Source organism: Mugil cephalus, chromosome 3 (assembly GCF_022458985.1).
Source record: "Mugil cephalus isolate CIBA_MC_2020 chromosome 3, CIBA_Mcephalus_1.1, whole genome shotgun sequence".
Lineage (NCBI taxonomy): Eukaryota > Metazoa > Chordata > Actinopteri > Mugiliformes > Mugilidae > Mugil > Mugil cephalus.
In genome coordinates, this window is record NC_061772.1 from 22652909 (window position 1) to 22671284 (window position 18376).

At 41.4% G+C, this 18376-nt stretch overlaps 2 protein-coding genes and 2 long non-coding RNA genes across 8 annotated transcripts; 2 read left to right on the forward strand and 2 right to left on the reverse strand.

Annotated features, from left to right (window-relative positions):
* Window positions 1-686: 686 nt before the first annotated feature.
* On the forward strand, window positions 687-11206 carry LOC125005781 (lactadherin-like). Of its 2 annotated transcripts, none has more exons than XM_047581352.1 (10): window positions 687-888; window positions 4185-4310; window positions 4400-4531; window positions 6916-7029; window positions 7212-7393; window positions 7471-7626; window positions 7730-7874; window positions 9299-9483; window positions 9585-9740; window positions 10595-11206. In XM_047581352.1, the coding sequence occupies exons 1-10, from the start codon at window positions 813-815 to the stop codon at window positions 10736-10738; spliced, it is 1416 nt and encodes a 471-aa protein (XP_047437308.1). In that variant the 5' UTR covers window positions 687-812; the 3' UTR covers window positions 10739-11206. The 2 variants fall into 2 exon arrangements, with proteins under 2 accessions (XP_047437308.1, XP_047437307.1); XM_047581351.1 differs by having other exon boundaries at window positions 688-888; window positions 9281-9483.
* On the reverse strand, window positions 10912-13953 carry LOC125005783. 3 transcript variants are annotated; one of them, XR_007112486.1, is made up of 3 exons: window positions 13804-13953; window positions 13486-13660; window positions 10912-12319 (listed from the first exon to the last, which is right to left on the reverse strand). It is a non-coding gene; the product is annotated as an uncharacterized LOC125005783 (long non-coding RNA). The 3 variants fall into 3 exon arrangements; XR_007112485.1 differs by having other exon boundaries at window positions 10912-12502; XR_007112487.1 differs by lacking the exon at window positions 10912-12319 and adding an exon at window positions 12775-13374.
* Window positions 12374-16371, forward strand: LOC125005782 (hyaluronan and proteoglycan link protein 3-like). Of its 2 annotated transcripts, none has more exons than XM_047581354.1 (6): window positions 12374-12731; window positions 13248-13403; window positions 13505-13727; window positions 13836-13981; window positions 14556-14858; window positions 15171-16371. In XM_047581354.1, the coding sequence occupies exons 2-6, from the start codon at window positions 13286-13288 to the stop codon at window positions 15458-15460; spliced, it is 1080 nt and encodes a 359-aa protein (XP_047437310.1). In that variant the 5' UTR covers window positions 12374-12731; window positions 13248-13285; the 3' UTR covers window positions 15461-16371. The 2 variants fall into 2 exon arrangements, with proteins under 2 accessions (XP_047437310.1, XP_047437309.1); XM_047581353.1 differs by having other exon boundaries at window positions 13251-13403.
* On the reverse strand, window positions 14737-17188 carry LOC125005784. The gene is made up of 3 exons (XR_007112488.1): window positions 17121-17188; window positions 15071-15438; window positions 14737-14868 (listed from the first exon to the last, which is right to left on the reverse strand). It is a non-coding gene; the product is annotated as an uncharacterized LOC125005784 (long non-coding RNA).
* Between the last annotated feature and the right edge of the window lie 1188 nt (window positions 17189-18376).

Below are 18376 nucleotides of genomic sequence, written 5' to 3' on the forward strand. Positions count from 1 at the left end.
TGAAATAAAATATAATAAATCGTTTGATTTAATTTTGCTCTTATGTTCTTGTTGTTGTGTGTCATTACACGTCGTTGTGACTTTCAGGTATTTTTATTTTCACCTTGAATGTCGATGGAAACAAATTCGTCAATAATCCCTGGAATTAATTCAAAACTCCGCCCACTTTGTCGATCTGGGCGTGTGCTGGCAGTGGTGCCTTCAGGTGTGCATCAAAAACACGGGATTTGGTCTCACAGGCAAATTTATCGTTCTTTAAATCGCGGGTTGACATCGAATAAAAGGCTTTAGCCGGTTTAAGTGATTTTGTTTAAGCTTTTTTTTTTATGTATCGTAGCTGTTTTATGACAAAGGGAACTAATTATGCAGGAAACAATGTCTGTGCTTGGTGTAGATTCAGACTAGTTATTGATTTAGAGTAGTTTATTAGCCAAACTTCATGATGAAAAAGATTGTAAATAGTTTAGAACAAAATTGTTACGTGGTTAAATTGAGTGTACAGCTGTTGTTTCACATTTTAAGAGTTTCTAGTAGAAGTGCGGTTTTAAGGAGCATAAATCATGATACTGTGGACAAAAGGGTTACCGTGAATGATCAGCTTCCTTCTCTTACCCCTTCCTCCTCCGAGTTTTCTCCGCCCATTAGATCACATGTCATTAACTCGGGTATTACCGAAAAATCCCGACTCCCTTATTTATCACCTGCTCCTGTCTGGATTGCGATATTTCCGACGGCACTTTAAGGCGGCATTAGTTAGACGTTTTGCGTCGCTCCTGACAAACAAACCACTGGAACAAACAGAGTAAACAAATATGAAACGACCTGGAAATGTAATCACAGTCTATTTAGGAACATTTACTCTTCTGCTTTGCCTGTATTCAGTCAGAGGTAAGTGTCCCTTTGACAAAACGACACGCATTCATTGAGAACTCCTCATAGTCTCTCTGCTGTTTATGTTGTTGACTCAGTGTCTCAGATTTTTCTTCTGCTTTTTCTTCTTCTTCTGACACCAGAAGACTTTTGTTTACTGTAATTCACTAGCGGACTTTGACACTTAGTCCGCCGCCTAGTCTTAACTTTCATGCTCTTTCTTTTATCTGGGTTATAGGCCTACTTTTTATTTGTGGATACTATCAACGTTTGCTTGTAATAAAAGAAGACATATCCAGGTTTCAATTTCATATCTATTCTACTAAGTATTTTTCTAATCAAACCCTGGTGATTATCCTTGCTAAATGTCTTCTTCTTCTTCTTCTTCTTCTTCATCGCCTTGTTTTATTATATTATAATAACAGGTCTGTTTCATTTATTTTTACAAAAACCTAGACATTTTCTGTCATTTAATTCATTGTTAATTTTTTCCCCCTCCTAAAATCAGTCTGTGTGTATTGGCTGGCCTACTCCTCAGTGTCCACCTTATTATTGTTATGGCAGAGTGACTCATTACATGTGAGTCTGCCATGTTATTTTTGCTCTTTAAGACTCTGTTATTACTATCTTCTATTGTGGTTCTTGTAAGAGGCAGGTTTGCAAACGACCCGTCCACGTGTTTTGCTTTTTCCCTCATGCACCCAAAGTACAGAGTGAAATGTAATCATATTTACAGATGCGTTTTTTTTTAAACAAACAAATGGTTTCTCCTGCTGAAATAGTTTTATACTGTCTTTGTGGATACGTCTCTGGTCACACCAGGAGGAGGAAAATTACACCATATGTGTGCTTGTCTGGAGTCAACATGAAGCAGCTGTCCACTCACCTAATTTTAGTCTGACCTGCAAATGTGCGGCCAAACTGGACTTTAAATGCGTCCGTTAATCTGTTTTGACTTGTGTATGCGACTTATTTTTCTGCTGCTGCTGTGGTGTTTGTGTACGGCCAGTAGCCTGTTTCTTTGCTTGTTGCCCACCTGTCAGTCAGGTGTGTCGTGTGTCCTCAGCCAGTGATGAGCTGCTGCACTGTCATGTTGTGTAACTACTCATTCCTGAAAGAGCCGCAATGTTTCTGTGCAGCACAGCTAATCCTGCAAGCTCTTAATCCTGCACATAGACGCATTCTGCTGTCGGCGTTAGCATCATGCAACGCCTTGAAACTGTTTTAATTGTGGTTAGTAAATCATACTTCCAAAGAAACAGGAAACACCAGCCGTTCTAACAGATAGTTTTCCAGCTCACACTGGTTCGGGCTCATTCCATCATTTGATGCACTTTTTTTGTGGATTCTGTTTCCTTGTTGTAACACACTTATTATAACAATTTTATTAAAATGCATCACATATAATATGAGTCACATTTTCCTCTAGATACATTTCTCTTTCTGACCATTTTCATTATGAAAATGGTCACATTATGATTCATCCTGAAACTTGTCCCTTCACTAGCACAGCCAGTGTCTGCCCGGCTCCAAGAACAGCCGCCAGACGACCAATGTGACAACATCTGTAAAACAGTTTTGGTGGTGCACTTTCCAGAAAGAATACAGTGTTCCCATTTTTCTTCACTTCCTGTACCAAACAACATGTCAGCACACCTCAGGAGTTCCACCTGTGGCTGCTTAAGTCTTGTAGGGTGACTCTGACGTGGCTTCTGATGAGTCAGATGGTTATTGAAAAAAAGAAAACAGTGTTTTATATGTTTGACGTCTCTGCTGTGACTCATAAATCTGTGCCCCAACTGCTCCCACTGGAGATTTTTGCCAATATATATTTTTTTTGGTTTGATCCACTGTAGATGTGTGACTCAACAGTAAAGGCTTCACAGTTAAGCTGTGGCACGACTGTTGTTGGGTCAGAAAAAACACACACAACAAACACAGTAGATGAGTCTTTAACTCTTGAGTGCAGACTCTGATAACAGTTAAAACTCATTAAATTGGCTGAGTAGTAAGAGAAGATCCAACAAAGCTGTACGTGTGTCCCAAACTCAGAAAAGGCATTTTTTTAACAGTGTCCAACAAAAATTTAATTGACGCACAGTATATTTTGTGAAAGTTTGTGAAAGTGGAATACTAAAGTGATTAAGAGTACTTTTTAAATAATTTTCAGCAGTAACATAACGATTTGTTCTCTCTCAGAGTTTATTAAGATGTTGCAGGCTGGTTTTTGTAAAGCGTCTTGAGACAATTTGTATTGTCTACATAAATAAAACTGCGCTATATAAATAAAATTGAATTGAATTGAATTGAATTGAATTGAATTGAATTGAATTGAATTGAAAATTCCCATCGAGGAAATTCAGACATGTGAATTCATATATTTTATTGATTAACCGGTGACGCACCTTCCAGACACTGTGTACAAGTCATCTCCATTTCACTTGTTGTGAAACTAGCATCAATTGACTGGAGCCCTGTTGAAGTGGCCCAGTCACTTTAAACGAAATGAACAGTTGAAATCTATTTTTACTTTGTAAATAAAGGCAATTTATACTGACCATTAAAAAAGAGGAAAATAACCAAGTGTTGTAGGAAATGTATTTAACAGGAAGTGAATGTCCAAATAAGGATGCTATTGAATTGAATTTTGGGAAATGTAGTGCTGCTGCACACTTACCCTAACCTCCTAACCCATGACCCACTCTCGAGACTCAAAGTTCTGATATGTCCCTACCCTCTGCTTCTTCAGTCTTGGCAATTTATCCTCAGAAGTTTGCAGAAGTACGATACTAAAGAGCAACGTCTGTAGACGATTCTCACGTATCCAAGTCACGGTATATGCACAAACACAAAGCAAAGGCAACAAAGACAATCTGGCTTGTTTGAGTTTTCTTGATGGTTCACCACTCATCCATGCAGCGTCTTCAGTTTAAAAATTACTGCTGGGAAGCTTTTAATTGGGGCATCTGTAGATTGGTGTCAACTTGAAACTCACTTTACCAGACAGACATTGTTTATTGGAAAAACCTAGAGGCCTCATGGATGACGGTGAAACATCTTCAAAGAAATTAAACAAAATCCAGTCAGCTGTGTTTTTTGGAAAGCAAATTAATTGACAGCTCACATGTGGAACAATTCAATTCAGTAAAAATAAACTATTTTCTGAGATTCTGCGTAGGCCTGCGTTATTGGATGCATGTCTGGTTTCTATGGCAACACGCCATGAGTGGCATTTGTAGTAGCGTAGTAGAGTTGTTTTAATTGCTTTTTAATAATTGTCACTCTTTCTCTTTCAATCTCATTCACTCATCCAGGTGACTACTGTAAAATTAATCTTTGTCACAATGGGGGAACGTGCGTGACGGGGGTAGGAGAGGACCCCTTCATCTGTATCTGCCCGGATGGCTTTGGCGGCGACACCTGCAACCTGACGGAGACAGGTAGAGAAGAAAAGAGGCACACGCCCTTAAAGGAAAAGCGTGGTTAGTCTGATTTGTGCTGACCTCTGCCCCCCCTTGCTCACGCTCAGGACCTTGCAGCCCGAACCCCTGTAAGAACGATGGGTCTTGCGAGTTCTTCAGTCCGGTCAGACGAGGAGATGTCTTCAGCGAGTACATCTGCAAGTGCCAGCCCGGCTTCGAGGGAGTGCACTGCCAGATCAGTAAGTTACTTCTGCCTTGTGCTCCTGAATCCAACATCTTTGTATTTCTTTCAAGGAATTCTGAGTTATTTGTCATTCATGTGGATATTTTACGAATTAAAAGCACAGCAGCCACATAAATGCAAAAACGAATAAATCCAAGAAAAAATTGAAGGACATAGGAGAAAGAGTGTGAGAGAACAACCCAGTGAGCAGTTTAGCACAGCTACTAGCTGCCTTCATCAGATCCTCCGTGTGAACACATGAGGAGTCTGTCCATCCTGTGACATCATTTGTGAAAGAGATGCGTTGTCCACTCAGCGGTTCCATGAAAGGGTCTCATTCAGTCAGTTCTGTGGTTACTCTGTTTGGATAATTAGTTAAAGACCACTCCAAGTCTCTTAGCATGCAGATGCTCTCCACACTGGGTCAACACTGCATCTATTGGTGTCCAAGTTTGACCCAATCAGATGAAAAACTTCCTTATCCTCTCAATAAAAGCCGCCACGGTGGCTTGTCGCTTTGTATTTGTAGAGGAAAAATACTCCTCTGAGCCGGGGCCGAGATACGTGATTTTGGATTTAAACACAGAGGTTATTTGTGTGTATGACTGCTGAGAGCAACACGTCATGTTATTGCTTACGAGGCATGTTTTTGTGAATGAACGCCTCCCCCTCCCTCCCAATGCCCACAGTCTGACCACCAATTGTAGCGTTGGTGCAGTCTGGGTCGTCCACTCCCAAACTATTTCTAATTTTGAATCCGGCTGATTTTAGAGTCTAGAAGGAGGCTGAACAAGTGCGTGCCATATAATATGCGCAGAAAATGCACACACACAAACCCATGCTTTTTACTAATGATAGTGAAGTCCTCATGTAGCATTTGAGAAGTTCACATCCAAATACGGATGCAGTAATTCATGGTTATTTAACATAAGCATGTGGAAAATAATCACAGTAAACAAATCATCACTAGTTTCTCAGTCTTACTAGCTGCCTGCGTGGTGCCAGTGTTGTCACAGCCACCCAGGCATTTGTTTTCTAAGTTGTGACCAATCCTCTTAGCGTTAACGGGAACCAAAATTAAACAGACCCATGTGGCATTACGTCAACCGGTCACCTGCTTCAGTTCTGGAGTTCCTCCAGGTTAGTAAGACAGGTGAAATGAGGCATCCACGATGCATTCACGGTTATACGGGGACAATCAAAAGCTACAGCTTTAGGCATTTAGAGTCAACACAGGTGTGTTTTTAATTTGAAGCACTTTGGGCTGCATCTTTTATAAATGAAAAGTGACATATAAATAACGTTTGACTGGTTGATTTTATATCTTTGAAGTTAGGTGGCATTCAAAAATAATATCTCATATTGTCTCAGCTACATGGATAAAAAGTATTATATTATTTGTGTAGCAGCAAAACATATAACGTAAGGAGTATAAATAGCAGTAGGAGACAGTTAAATTCCATTAGAGGATTCAGATACAGATGCAGACAGTAGCTTATTTACACATACTTATACACTTACCTCCATGAATAGTTTGATAAGTTTGCTTGACTCATTAACTCTGGATTTTGAGGGGATCATTTTAGAAGGAGCCAAGAGAGGAGCTTTAGTCAAGGCCGATCTGAATGCATTGATTAAGAGTTAGAGAACAAACACTGCAGAACAGTCTTAAACAATAATTCCCTTTTGACCTTATTTAAGATATTTATCCAGTTGAAACTGCATTTCTGTTACAGTTACAGTTTCTTTCCCTGGGCTGTCGCTCTGACGAACTCTGATTTTTATTCTTATTTATGTTGTAGTTTTCTATTTCTTCATACATTTTTATTTTATGCTTATTCAAGTGTTTGTTTGTTTTTATTTTCTTGGACCATTGAACCGAGTGACCGGAGTCAAATCCCTTGTACTCGCACAGATTATTCCACTGCACTAAAGATTTAGACGTAGAGTGTAACTGTGCCACCTTGTGGACAGTAGGGAACATTAAATGAGAATGTTGCTACTTCATCTCTTATGAATCAGCTGTAATACAAAACATATTGCATGACTTCCAGTTTGTTCATTTTGTCCTTGACCGTGAGTATTTGAGCTACTAATATCCTGTAGCTACGGTCAGTTTGTGGGTTATGATATAAATGACAAAAACAAGTAATTATCAGTTGTGACCTCTCAACTTTAACCATCTCAGGACCATTTCTGTCATCACGCCAGAGAAATTACTTATATCTTTATGTCTGAGACATAGTGAGGCTATTGTGGTCGTCCATCTGCCTGAGCCGTTTGTGTGCAGGTGTGCATCACATCCGCCAACACTCTGTTTCACACTAACACTGTTTCACTAACCTCTGATTAAAATCAGTTTGAATGACAGCAAAATGATCATGTTGTTGCGTTTTCCAGACGTGAACGATTGTGCCAACAAGCCTTGTATGAATGGAGGGGTGTGTCGAGACCTTGATGCCGACTACACCTGCCAGTGCCCGTCGCCGTATGTCGGAAAGCAGTGCAACCTACGTACGTTCACCACCAGCCATGTTACTTTCCCCCACACACTTACAGTGTGATGTCATATATATTTGTCAGAAAATTGGTGCAAAGGTTTTAAAGGAATGGAAAATGGTTAAATAAAGTGTGTGAAATGTAAGAAAAGTTCCTTGCCGGGCGTCCAGAGGCAAAAATACTGTACTGTTCCGCAGGTTGCATCTCTCTGCTGGGGATGGAAGGAGGATCAATCGTGGAGTCCCAGATTTCTGCTTCCTCCGTGCACTACGGCATGATGGGTCTGCAACGCTGGGGCCCGGAGCTGGCTCGACTCAACAACCAAGGCATCGTCAACGCCTGGACGTCAGCCACCCACGACAGGAACCCCTGGATCGAGGTGAGAGAAGTGAACGCGTTCAGATCGGCGAGGCTGATCGATGAGAGCCGAGACTGATTCTGCTTCTTGAACAACAGATTGATATGCAGCAGAAAATGCGCCTGACGGGCATCATCACCCAGGGAGCCAGCCGCATGGGCGCGGCCGAGTACATCAAGGCCTTCAAAGTGGCGAGCAGCTTCGACGGAAACTCTTACACCACTTACAAAGCGTCTGGCCAACGGAAAGACATGGTTAGAACATGACCCTGCATTTAATAAGAGTCTCTCGCTGTTGTTTTTAGTGCTTACATTCAAAATAAATGCTCTTTTCCTTCATTTCCCTCGCGTACTGCAGGTTTTCGTGGGCAACTCAGATAACGACAGCACCAAGACCAACCTCTTTGACCCTCCCATCGTGGGTCAGTACATTCGCATCATCCCCGTGGTTTGCCGCAGGGCCTGCACGCTGCGCATGGAGCTGGTGGGCTGTGAACTCAATGGTAAACACAACTAACAACATCCGGTGCATTTTTAACACTCTCAGCAAGTAACTCTGCAGACAGTAAGTCAGTTTATAAGCCAACTTCAATTGTAGCTTGAAGAATCCCCATTTAGACGGGGCTGCTGTGCATCTGACGACAAACATCATGTGGAGATTTTAGGTTCTGTCCCCACCAGTCCCAACTGGTGCAATCATAGGTCAGATAGGAGGAGGTCTAGGAGTGGGCTGTGGAGTTTGTTGTTGTGTTCTCAGGCTTAAGGGGGGTTATGCAATTGCAACATTTGCCTGGCACCCCTGATGCTAACCATGAAGCTACTCACACAGGACTTAACACGAAATGACCCAGTAATATAGAGTGTACACCAATCAGGCATAACATTATGACCACAGACAGGAGAAGTAAATAACTTTGACCATCTTGTGACAATACAATGTTCTGGATGCAGCCTGACACAAACAGTTTAGGAAAAACTCAAAAAAAAACACAAAAATAAATAGCATAAGGTGTTTCCCTGGCCTCCAGGTTTACTAGATCTCAAACTGATGCACTGGAACAAGACCCTCCCCTTGACTCATAGGACTCATAGACCCCCACTAACAACATCCTGTTGCTGGACACCACAGGACCCCCTCAGAAGTCCCACGTCTGTTCTCTGATGAGTCACAACTGTTTTAGAGGCACAAGGGAGAGACCTACACAATATCATATATCATCATATGTCATCTTCTAGCAGCAGTGTGAGGCTTTGGGTTTATTAATTAAAAAAAAATTAAAAAACAGGATGGATGACGTACATTTGATTCAAGTCAAGTTTTAAACTCTGTGAACTTTCCAATCTGGACCAGGTTAAATAAATCCCTGGAATGGTGGCGTGGTGTCTATCTTTTGTTTACGGTTCCCTCGGTCTCTGGTTTTACCCTGATGTCTGTTCTGTCTTGCTGACAGGATAAGTTACAGTCAAAGAGTCTATTTGATCTGCATAACATCCAGCCATGGTTGGACCACATAGAAAATGTGTGGTGTAAACAGTACTCTGTGGGTAGCCCTCGCTATGCAATAGGAAAAGCAGATATTCCAAGCACTCGCAGATAAAAACACACATCTGTGTCATTGTCATCTTGAATCATAACAAAAAAAAAAAGGAATTTAAAGAGAATCAGCTCCGAGCACTTTATTGCATGCTTTTTCTGGGAGCCCTTTTCCATTCCTTCCACTTGGGGGTGTTAAATTGATTTGAATCAGTCTTTGTGAACATTCCTCATTTCCTTTAAATATTGGGTGACTCTGGTTCCTCTTTTCTTTTGGTGTACTCACTTGTCTTCCCCCTCTTTCTTATCTTTCTCCTTCTGTCGCTTTGGTTTTCCCTCCCCGCCTCTGTCTTCCTGCCCGATTTTCATCCACAGTTTATTCAAACGCCGCAGGTTGCTCAGAGCCTCTGGGAATGAAGTCCCGCCTCATCTCGGACGAGCAGCTTTCGGCCTCCAGCACTTTCCGCACGTGGGGCATCGACACCTTCACGTGGCACCCTCAGTTTGCCCGGCTGGATAAAGTGGGGAAGACCAACGCCTGGTCCCCCGCTCATAACAACCGCTCTGAGTGGATCCAGGTGTGAAATCTTAGCGGGCAAAAGTCAGCATCGATTAAAAAATGGAAGCCAGCATATGCTTCAAATGATTCTTTTTTTTTTTTTCTTTGCTCTGTCTCCAGGTTGATCTTGGGAAGACAAAGCGCCTCACAGGCATCATCACTCAGGGGGCAAAGGACTTCGGGGTGGTTCAGTTTGTGTCAGTGTTTAAAATCGCTTATAGCAATGATGGCGAGTCATGGAGAACGGTGAAGGAGGAGGACACCAGCAAAGATAAGGTAAAGGACATATAAGAACACTAGAGATTTCTTTCTTTTACTTAGTACGTAGAAATACAGACATAATGCTTCTTAAGTCTTCGCTTCCTTTTATTGGTGATTTATTTTTGGCTCTAGCTGGAGGGGTGGAAAGGCTCGCCTCTTCTTAAGGAGCCCAGACGATTCATTAACACTGTGATGACAGGCTTTGATGTTTTTACTGAGCGCAGAGCTGCAGGCTCATGATATAATGATGCTGTCTGAGGGCGAGGGGGGTGGGGGTTTGGGCTGGGGGGGTATAACATTACGACCACTGACAGGAGAAGTAAATAACTAAACTAACATAATTAAATGGTGTGTGGTGATCTCAAAGCACAAAACGTAATAACACAGTGATATAAACTGATCAGCCATAACATTAAAACCACCGACAGGAAAAATAACTTTGGCCATCAGTGTTTGGACCTGACATTCATGTGGATGTTACTTAGACATGCCCAGAGCAATGACCCCAGGTGTTTGGGAATAAGTCCAAAAAAAACATGAACAACAGCACAAGGTGTTGACCTGGCCTCCAAATTCACTAGATCCCAAACTGATCAAGTATCTGTGGGACGATCCACAGAGACCCCTCCCCTCATAGACCCTCACTAACAACATCCCGTTCCCAGACACCACAGCATCAGCTATCATGCAGCTGTAGCTTGATCGTGTCCATTGGACTAGTTTGACTATTCACCCTCTCTACTCCAGCTGTTTGCTTTTGCGGCAGAACAGTTTTTCACAAATCGAGCAAAATCAATCAGACCAGATTTCACATAAATATAAATATATATTTATTTTTTTAACAATAACCCCCCCACATTTGTTGGCAGCTTTTCCAAGGAAACACTGACAACAACTCTCACAAGAGGAACCTATTCGAGTCTCCGTTCTACGCTCGCTATGTTCGAGTCGTGCCCTGGGAGTGGCACGAACGCATCACTCTGCGCATGGAGCTGCTGGGCTGCGATGACTAGAGCCTGAGAACGGACTCGTCTCTTTTGCACTCACGTTTCGTGAATAGCTTGGACTTTAACACTCGTAGCACTTTCTGATTAGTGACTTATTTGTTGGTTTATAAAAGTGTTTCATATTGCAGCTTTTCAATGCTCACACGAGTCCCCTATTGAGCTTTTAGTTATTTTCTTTTCGTCTATGTAACTTTTGCACAGATTTGATCTGTATAATTAAGTCCATCTAAGAATGCAAACACAAACTAGGATAATTATGCCGGGACCGTTCAATACAGATTCAGGAACAGGAAGTGTGTCCAAGAGTAGAAAATTGATTTCTCACTTGAAGTTTGCTTTTTTTACACACTCTGACATTTTTTTTTTCTGCTTCATTATTTCATGTAATTTCATTGTAATTTAATCCTTTTTACAACTAATGTGAAATGTGTAGAAGGATGTGTCGGGGAAATAAAAGTTGTTTTACATTTTTCAGCTGACGTCATTTATTAAATGTCAAAATAAATCCATAACTTTTCAATCAAGAGTCAGTTATACGTGTTACTCATGCTTTTTGTATGAGCTGTCACATTGGAGGGCAGCTGCTCTTGCTGCTGGTCGCAGAGAGTCCCATTTAGTCAAACGACGGTCTGAGGGGATGTTGTTGATGGATAACTTCTGCAGGAGCAGACTTGTCAGCAAAGTCACGGACAAGGTTGACAAAGTGAGACGTGAAGAAGAGGGTAAAATTAACAAAATAATAAATTGTTCACGGGGTATAAATAACAATAAAGCTGGAGAAGGTGTCTTTTTTTTACATTTAAATGGGCCACGTTTTTGCATTTCAAGACATCTTAGTGAGGTTTAACTGTCTTTGCAAATTTGTTACTTTCATATCCGTTGGTTATCTCCATCAGCAATGCCCCAACACTGCTGCAATCTTACGGGTTTTTCTTGTAATCCTGAATGCAGCACAAAGTAAGGTAAACTTCCTCCAGGACTGTGATGCTGCTGATGTGCAGAAATGTACAGTATGATAACATAGATGAGCAAAGTATTTATCCCAGGCCATACAGTAAGTAATTAAAGTGCAGAATAAATGAAGTGTTTCCCTGGTAACATTTGGGGTGCCCAATATAAGCGCATGCGTAAAAAGAGACTTGTGTCCATGTACACGCTGACTGACTTCTGTGCATCTGCAAAGACGTGACATAGATTTCAACTTTCAACTAGTTTTTTAAAAAATTAACAGCACTGTTGCTCATTCGGGGTAAAGGAATCAGTCCCCAAAGTGGACTCAAACAACCAAATCAGACAGAAGAGACTGCACAGAGCTGTATAGAATTAAAGCAGCATGTTATTAGTTCAGTCACATCTGAAGGCCCCCGACTGCAAACTCTGACCTGCTGTTTACAAGAGTAATTACACCTTGTTAGCCCCTCATCACCTGGTGAAGCTCACGGTCCTGGTATGTTTGGCCCCTGGCAACAGCTTTCATCTGAGAGACATACATGGCGTAGAGTATACCTCTAATGCATCTCTCTTCACTGTGCATGTCCAACGTATGCGGATGTGTGTTCCATGTTTTCCATAATCTAACAGGGTTTCCTATAAAAGATCACAGTTTTTTAAGACGACATAGTTTCAAGGGCAGGAAGCCAGAGGTGTGCAAAGACAGATGGAGACATGAGACATGTGTCTGTGTCTGTGCAAAGAGACTGATGTACTTCAGAAAGAGTTGCTGGTGCAAGGTCTCAGGTTTAGGGGCAGGGCTTCATTACAAGCGTGCCACTGTGAGAAGGAGAAGGATAGAATACTTCATTATTAACTGAACTGCGCCTGTTTCATCAGTTACAGACAGGAGGAGGAGGCTAAAAACACAGGACTGATGCCTGGTGTGTGAGAAGTCGTGTGTCCACTTGTTCTCAGGAGACTTTTTACCATATCTTTTTCTCCTTCAGTTCCGTGAAATCCACGTTTTCGAAAGGATTTAAAAACACAATACAACAGTGTGTTTGCGGTAAGTGGAAAATTCGATTAACAACATGATGGTGCGCTAATTTGACTTTCATTCAATTCACATTTGTTGAATAATCTTCTGAAAATCTTTAAAAGTTATATATTACAGTTATTCTGTTTAATGTGGGTATTATTTGTAATCAACCATGCTGTAAAAACTTGTCACAGCTTGACACAGATGTTGGTTTTAACAAGTCTTGCCAAAGATAGAAAAATCTAACTCAAAATCTGAAAAGGTGTGAAAATGTTGTAGCCCACTTGCTATTTACAAAACAACAACAAAAAAAACTTATAATATGATGTCAATTAACAGCATTTACTACTTTTTAGATGTTTTGTGTTTTGTAGTGGTTCAAGCTTTAACTCGCAACACGCAATTATTAAATGCATTACAGCTTCCTGGCGAATAGAAAAGGTCAAGGTAATGCCGCTTTCACGTCACAACATCCCATGTCAAAAATACAGGATGGGAGTTCATTGAAAACAAATGCCTTTAAAGTCCATCTGTGTCTGTTAGCAGGTTCTCCTCTACAGTCCTGAGGATTCAGAAGCAGGATGAAGACTCTGCTGTTTTTAGTGGCTCAGCTGGTTCTCTCATGGGCCACGACTGTCCCAACGACCCCAGACAACTTCTTCTACCACGACTTCCTCAATGAAAACGGCAGCAAAGAAAGTGTGCACATTTGACCATAACCTAAATAGACGTATGAATGAGTAAAAAAAAAAAAAAAAAAAATCAAGCTCAGTTTACTGACCTTTATATGTATCCTGCAGTTCATTTCAGTGGCGTGAAGCTCCACGTGGACACTGCTCAGCTGTCGGTGTTTGGAGTCAGAGGCGGTAATGCCACACTCCCCTGCAGGTTTTGGTATGAACCTGAGCTGAGCTCTCCAAGGGCGGCCAGAGTTAAATGGTCCTGGGTGTCTGCCGCTGGAGGACAAGAGACAGATGTGCTGGTGACTTTTGGCTCTCGTAGTCGAAGTTTTGGCAGATTCAGGTTAGTGATCCCTATTATTAATATAATATTTTATTATTTGCAACTGTACTACTTTGCCTTTTTACTATAAACCCACCTTGTGTGTGTGTGTGGTTGTCTGTCGTTCAGGGGTCGTGTGCAGCTCAGGCAGGAATTCACGGGCGATGCTGCGCTTGTGATGTCAGACCTCCAGCTGAATGACACGGGCCTCTACAGGTGTGCGGTGGTGGACGGGCTGGAGGACAAGAGCGCTACAGTTCATCTGGAATTACGAGGTGCAATGTCTCCAGCAACACCAGTGAAATATCCATTTTAGAAACAAAACCTGTTGTTTTAAGCTCAGTGCACTGAAGACGTAGTAAGAATAACTAACAAATAAGGTTTGCAACTGAGATCATAATTATTTTGCTGTTATATTTGTGTTTTAATCTTTAATGGCCATTCATGGAACTAAATGTATAATATCACTTTTTTTAATGCTTGTAAACAATCAGATTTTCTTGACTGGAATAATATTAATTCCTTCTGTAGTTGTAGCTGTAATTACAATCAATAATAAAAGTGCAGATTTTACTTATCATGAGGATAGATGTTGTATTTTTCAAGTGTCTCAGTGCAGTGAATTGTTCTTTTTTCTGCTGTAACATAATAACATGTCATAATAACAAGAGAAACACAACTCCAATGAATATAAAGCCTACTAATAGTGATAATAATAGCTGCAGCATCATTTAAACATAATGCAGAGGTACTCACAGATGGACGGTTAAGTTAACAATCAAAAACAAACTACACACTCCCACTGGATGTGACAGGACATTCTGATGTCTAATTAATTCCTCCACCCAGGTGTGGTGTTTCCCTACCAACACCCCCGTGGCCGTTACCATCTGAGTTTCCTGGAAGCCCAGCGGACCTGTGAGGAGCAGGACTCCACACTGGCCACTTTCACGCAGCTCTTTCAATCTTGGGAAGAGGGCCTTAACTGGTGCAACGCAGGCTGGCTGGCCGACGGGACGGTCCAGTACCCCATCACCCGACCCAGGACGGAGTGCGGCGGGCACAACGTGGCCCCTGGAGTCCGGAGCTACGGCAGACGTCACCGGCACCGTCAGCGCTACGATGTCTTCTGCTTCTCCTCATCACTCCGAGGTGAGGTGGTCTGTCAGTGTAAGGTTGTGTGAGACCAACATTGTCACAGTTTCAGTGAGAATGAAATTTTTTACACTATGTATCCAGAGCTCAAGATCATCAGTTACAACGTACAAGCCATCATATGATCTAAAACTGTTTTATGGCATAACTCTGAAGATAATCTAAGAATTAATCCAATAAATGTACGGTTGTGGTTGCATAAATAGTACCTCTTTTTCTGGGTGCATGATCTGGAACGAACTCTGGTCGAATGTTTCAGAATCTGCAGAAATATCTCCACATGTCACAACAAATGTGTTTGCTTCGAAGGGAGAGTCTACTATCATCAGCCATCACACAAGATGAATCTGACCGAGGCTCAGCGGGCGTGCCAGGGGGACGGAGCAGAGATCGCTAAAGTCGGGCAGCTCTATGCTGCCTGGAAGTTCACCGGGCTGGACCACTGTGACGGCGGCTGGCTGGCCGATGGAAGCGTTCGGTATCCCATCTCCAGGCCACGCACTAACTGCGGCCCATCTGAGCCAGGGGTTCGCAGCTTTGGCTTCCCGCCACCCGAGCACAAGCACGGAGTCTACTGCTACAAGTCAGAGGATGAATGAATTTAGATACTCAGTCCTCCTCTGATGGATTAGAAATATAAATCTGATCACACGTGTTCATAAACACACAGTGAACCATCACTGGAGCTGCAAAGAATCTATGGAGTCACAAGAAGGGGAAAGTAAATGTAGATGAAAGCATTAAATTGTACTTATGTTTTCACTGTAAGGTGGTAAATTTTCCAAAGAGATCAAAAGATATGACCAAAGTGAGCAGAAAAAATACTTTTACCTTTCTGTTGTTATAAATAGCACGAACAAATGCAGTGAAATATAATCAGAAAGATGGTGAATTTTCATTTGTTTGTCTGTAACACTGATGTATTCTCCTCCTGATGTCTAAATACTGTTGTATTTTATCGACAGGATGGTCTCTTTGATTTTCCTTATTTGCACATTTACTTTACTGTGATGCTGTCACATCCTCTACGGTGTGAACTGCAGACACTTGTAATGTTGTCTGTTGATGAAGGCCACACATCTGAACTACTAAGAGTTGGTTTACTTATTTTGAAGCATTTGAAGCAGGCTTGTTTTTAATGTAAGCGAAGCTTTAATGGTTATGAAAGTAGTATTAGTATGAATTAGGAACCATTAGATCCTCATTTCTGTGGCTCCACTTATATCACAAGTCCACAAATAAAGCGCTTACATGCTGCATGCCCTGAAAAATAAAAACCCAATGAAGGTTCAAGCTGAAAAAATATAACCTGTTTTAGGTCCAGTCAGTCTAGGAGCTCAGTTGCGTATGAGAAGCTCAATAGACGGTGGCCTGTGTGTCTGAGATTCAATTGCAGGTACAGAGCAGTGTGCAGAGTTTCTACACAGCTGGAGAAGTGTGTAACGGATGATTTTGCTGAAAACTGTCAAATATACCAAAGATCTTGAACAATAAACCAATGTACAAGGTTCTCTTTTTTTTCTTTTTGGAGTTGAATTGTGGGTTTGAAAAGTGCCTGTGAACAAAATGGGTGATCAAATTTGCCTTGAAAGCAGCAGCTATCTTTGGCATGGAAGAAAGGGAAAGCCCTTCTGGGTCTTCAGTCATAAACACCTCACTCATCAGCTGCAAATTATCTAGTCTCGCCCTATGCTCTTATTGAAGATGAAAATCAGACTGTAAATTTGCACATCTTGTGACTTTCCGTCTGCAGGAAGTCACGTGATGTGCACGTTTGCAAAGTGTGACATGGAAGTTTCCATGCTTTAAGCCATGAGGCTAAAAAAAATGCCTGCTTTATTAAGACTTTTTAAATTTCTTAATTTAGACTTTGTTAGCTGCTGTTGACAAGTTGAGTTATTTAATCTGGTGCACGGCCCATGATAATACACAGCCACATGTGACATTAGTTTTCTTTAGGTTTTAAGTCCTCATGGGGCCCTCCTGCTGCAGCATACATTACACGCTGTTAGAGCTAGGGCTTTAGACTTTTGAGCACTGTCTTCTTCTGCTGCTGCTGTTTTAATGTGTCACTTTCATGTGATTCCTTTACAATGCCTGTTGTCTCACTCAAGATGCCGGGTAATTAGTACTTTCTGTGCCTCATCCTTAATAAGCGGAAGATGTCATTCAGGCAAACATCATCATATCTATCATATCTCAGCTGTTTCTTATTTGTTGCCTTGTGCACATTTATCACTCTGTACCAGATATGCTCACCTTACCACCGGCGTATCCTATTTTATTCTAAAGTGTTCCTCTGTTGCTGCATCTTCCTTCTTTCTCTTCTTCTTCTCCTGTGGATTGGTACACTGGAGCATTACTGCCCTCTGCAGGACTCAGAGTTAACTAGTTCAATCGCATAGAAAAAAATGTATAAAATGACTAATCAATTAATATTTCTCATTTTGTCTTGAGAAAGATTTCAAAAACTAACTTACTTACTCACATGTGAATTACCACCGTCCACTGAACTGGAGAGGACTGATGTCGTAGTTAAACATTTGTCTGTTAAGAAGGAAATACTATTGTCCATATTGTCCTTATTATATTATATTTTCCTCCACAAGTAATAGTTCCCTTTACTTCTCCCCTCACAAGTTTGAAGTAAATAAAGACATTTGAAGGATAACTCAAGTGTGAGTGAAAGAGAAAGGAAAAAAGGAAATCAGCCCCCATTTTAGATGGATATATAGGAGTATCTTTGCAACACACGAGGGTCAATACGCTACGGACGAGCACTTCATGTGACATAACATTTCCATTCATTAGTTCATGCTTAATTTGTGGAAGCATGGAACAACTCAAGGAAGAAAACCAAGAAGTTAACAAGTTCACTTCTGTAAGATTTTGCTTTCAGTAATACCAAACCACTTCATATTCACATCCCAACACCACTCTTTAAAACAACTCAATCAACTAAAACTGCTCAGCGTCTCTCTTTGCTGCTTTTTTAATATTGACTCAGGATTTACAGTTTAAATTTAAGCCTGACTTGAAGAAAGGACAAAAAATGTATCCAACAAAGGTTTCATTGCATCCACCAGGTGGCAGTCAGATATTCGGGTGCTTTCTATCAACGGTGGAAGCAGAAGAGAAGGTGTAGAGTCTGCTAAACCGCTGCTGCCTTATTGCAACCCCACAGCCCTGAAACAAATGCAAGATTGTAAGATCACAATTGACATTTACGCAATTCTATTCATGCCTTTATTTGATACAGAAGCTGGATCATACATCCAGACTGGATAACAGAGTTCTTGGATTTCATGAATTCATAACGAGAAACTGTCATGCAGAAAATCTGTCATTTATGGAAACGCAATCACATTAAACGTGGAGAATGCAGGGTGATCTAAATGTGACAGCTGATGAGAAAGATATTGGAAGGGTGAGGAAAAATAAGAAGTCACGTCCCCCCAGACCCTGCGGTATCTCTCGGGTCTGTGAGGCATTTATATGTGGGAGGGGGGCAATAT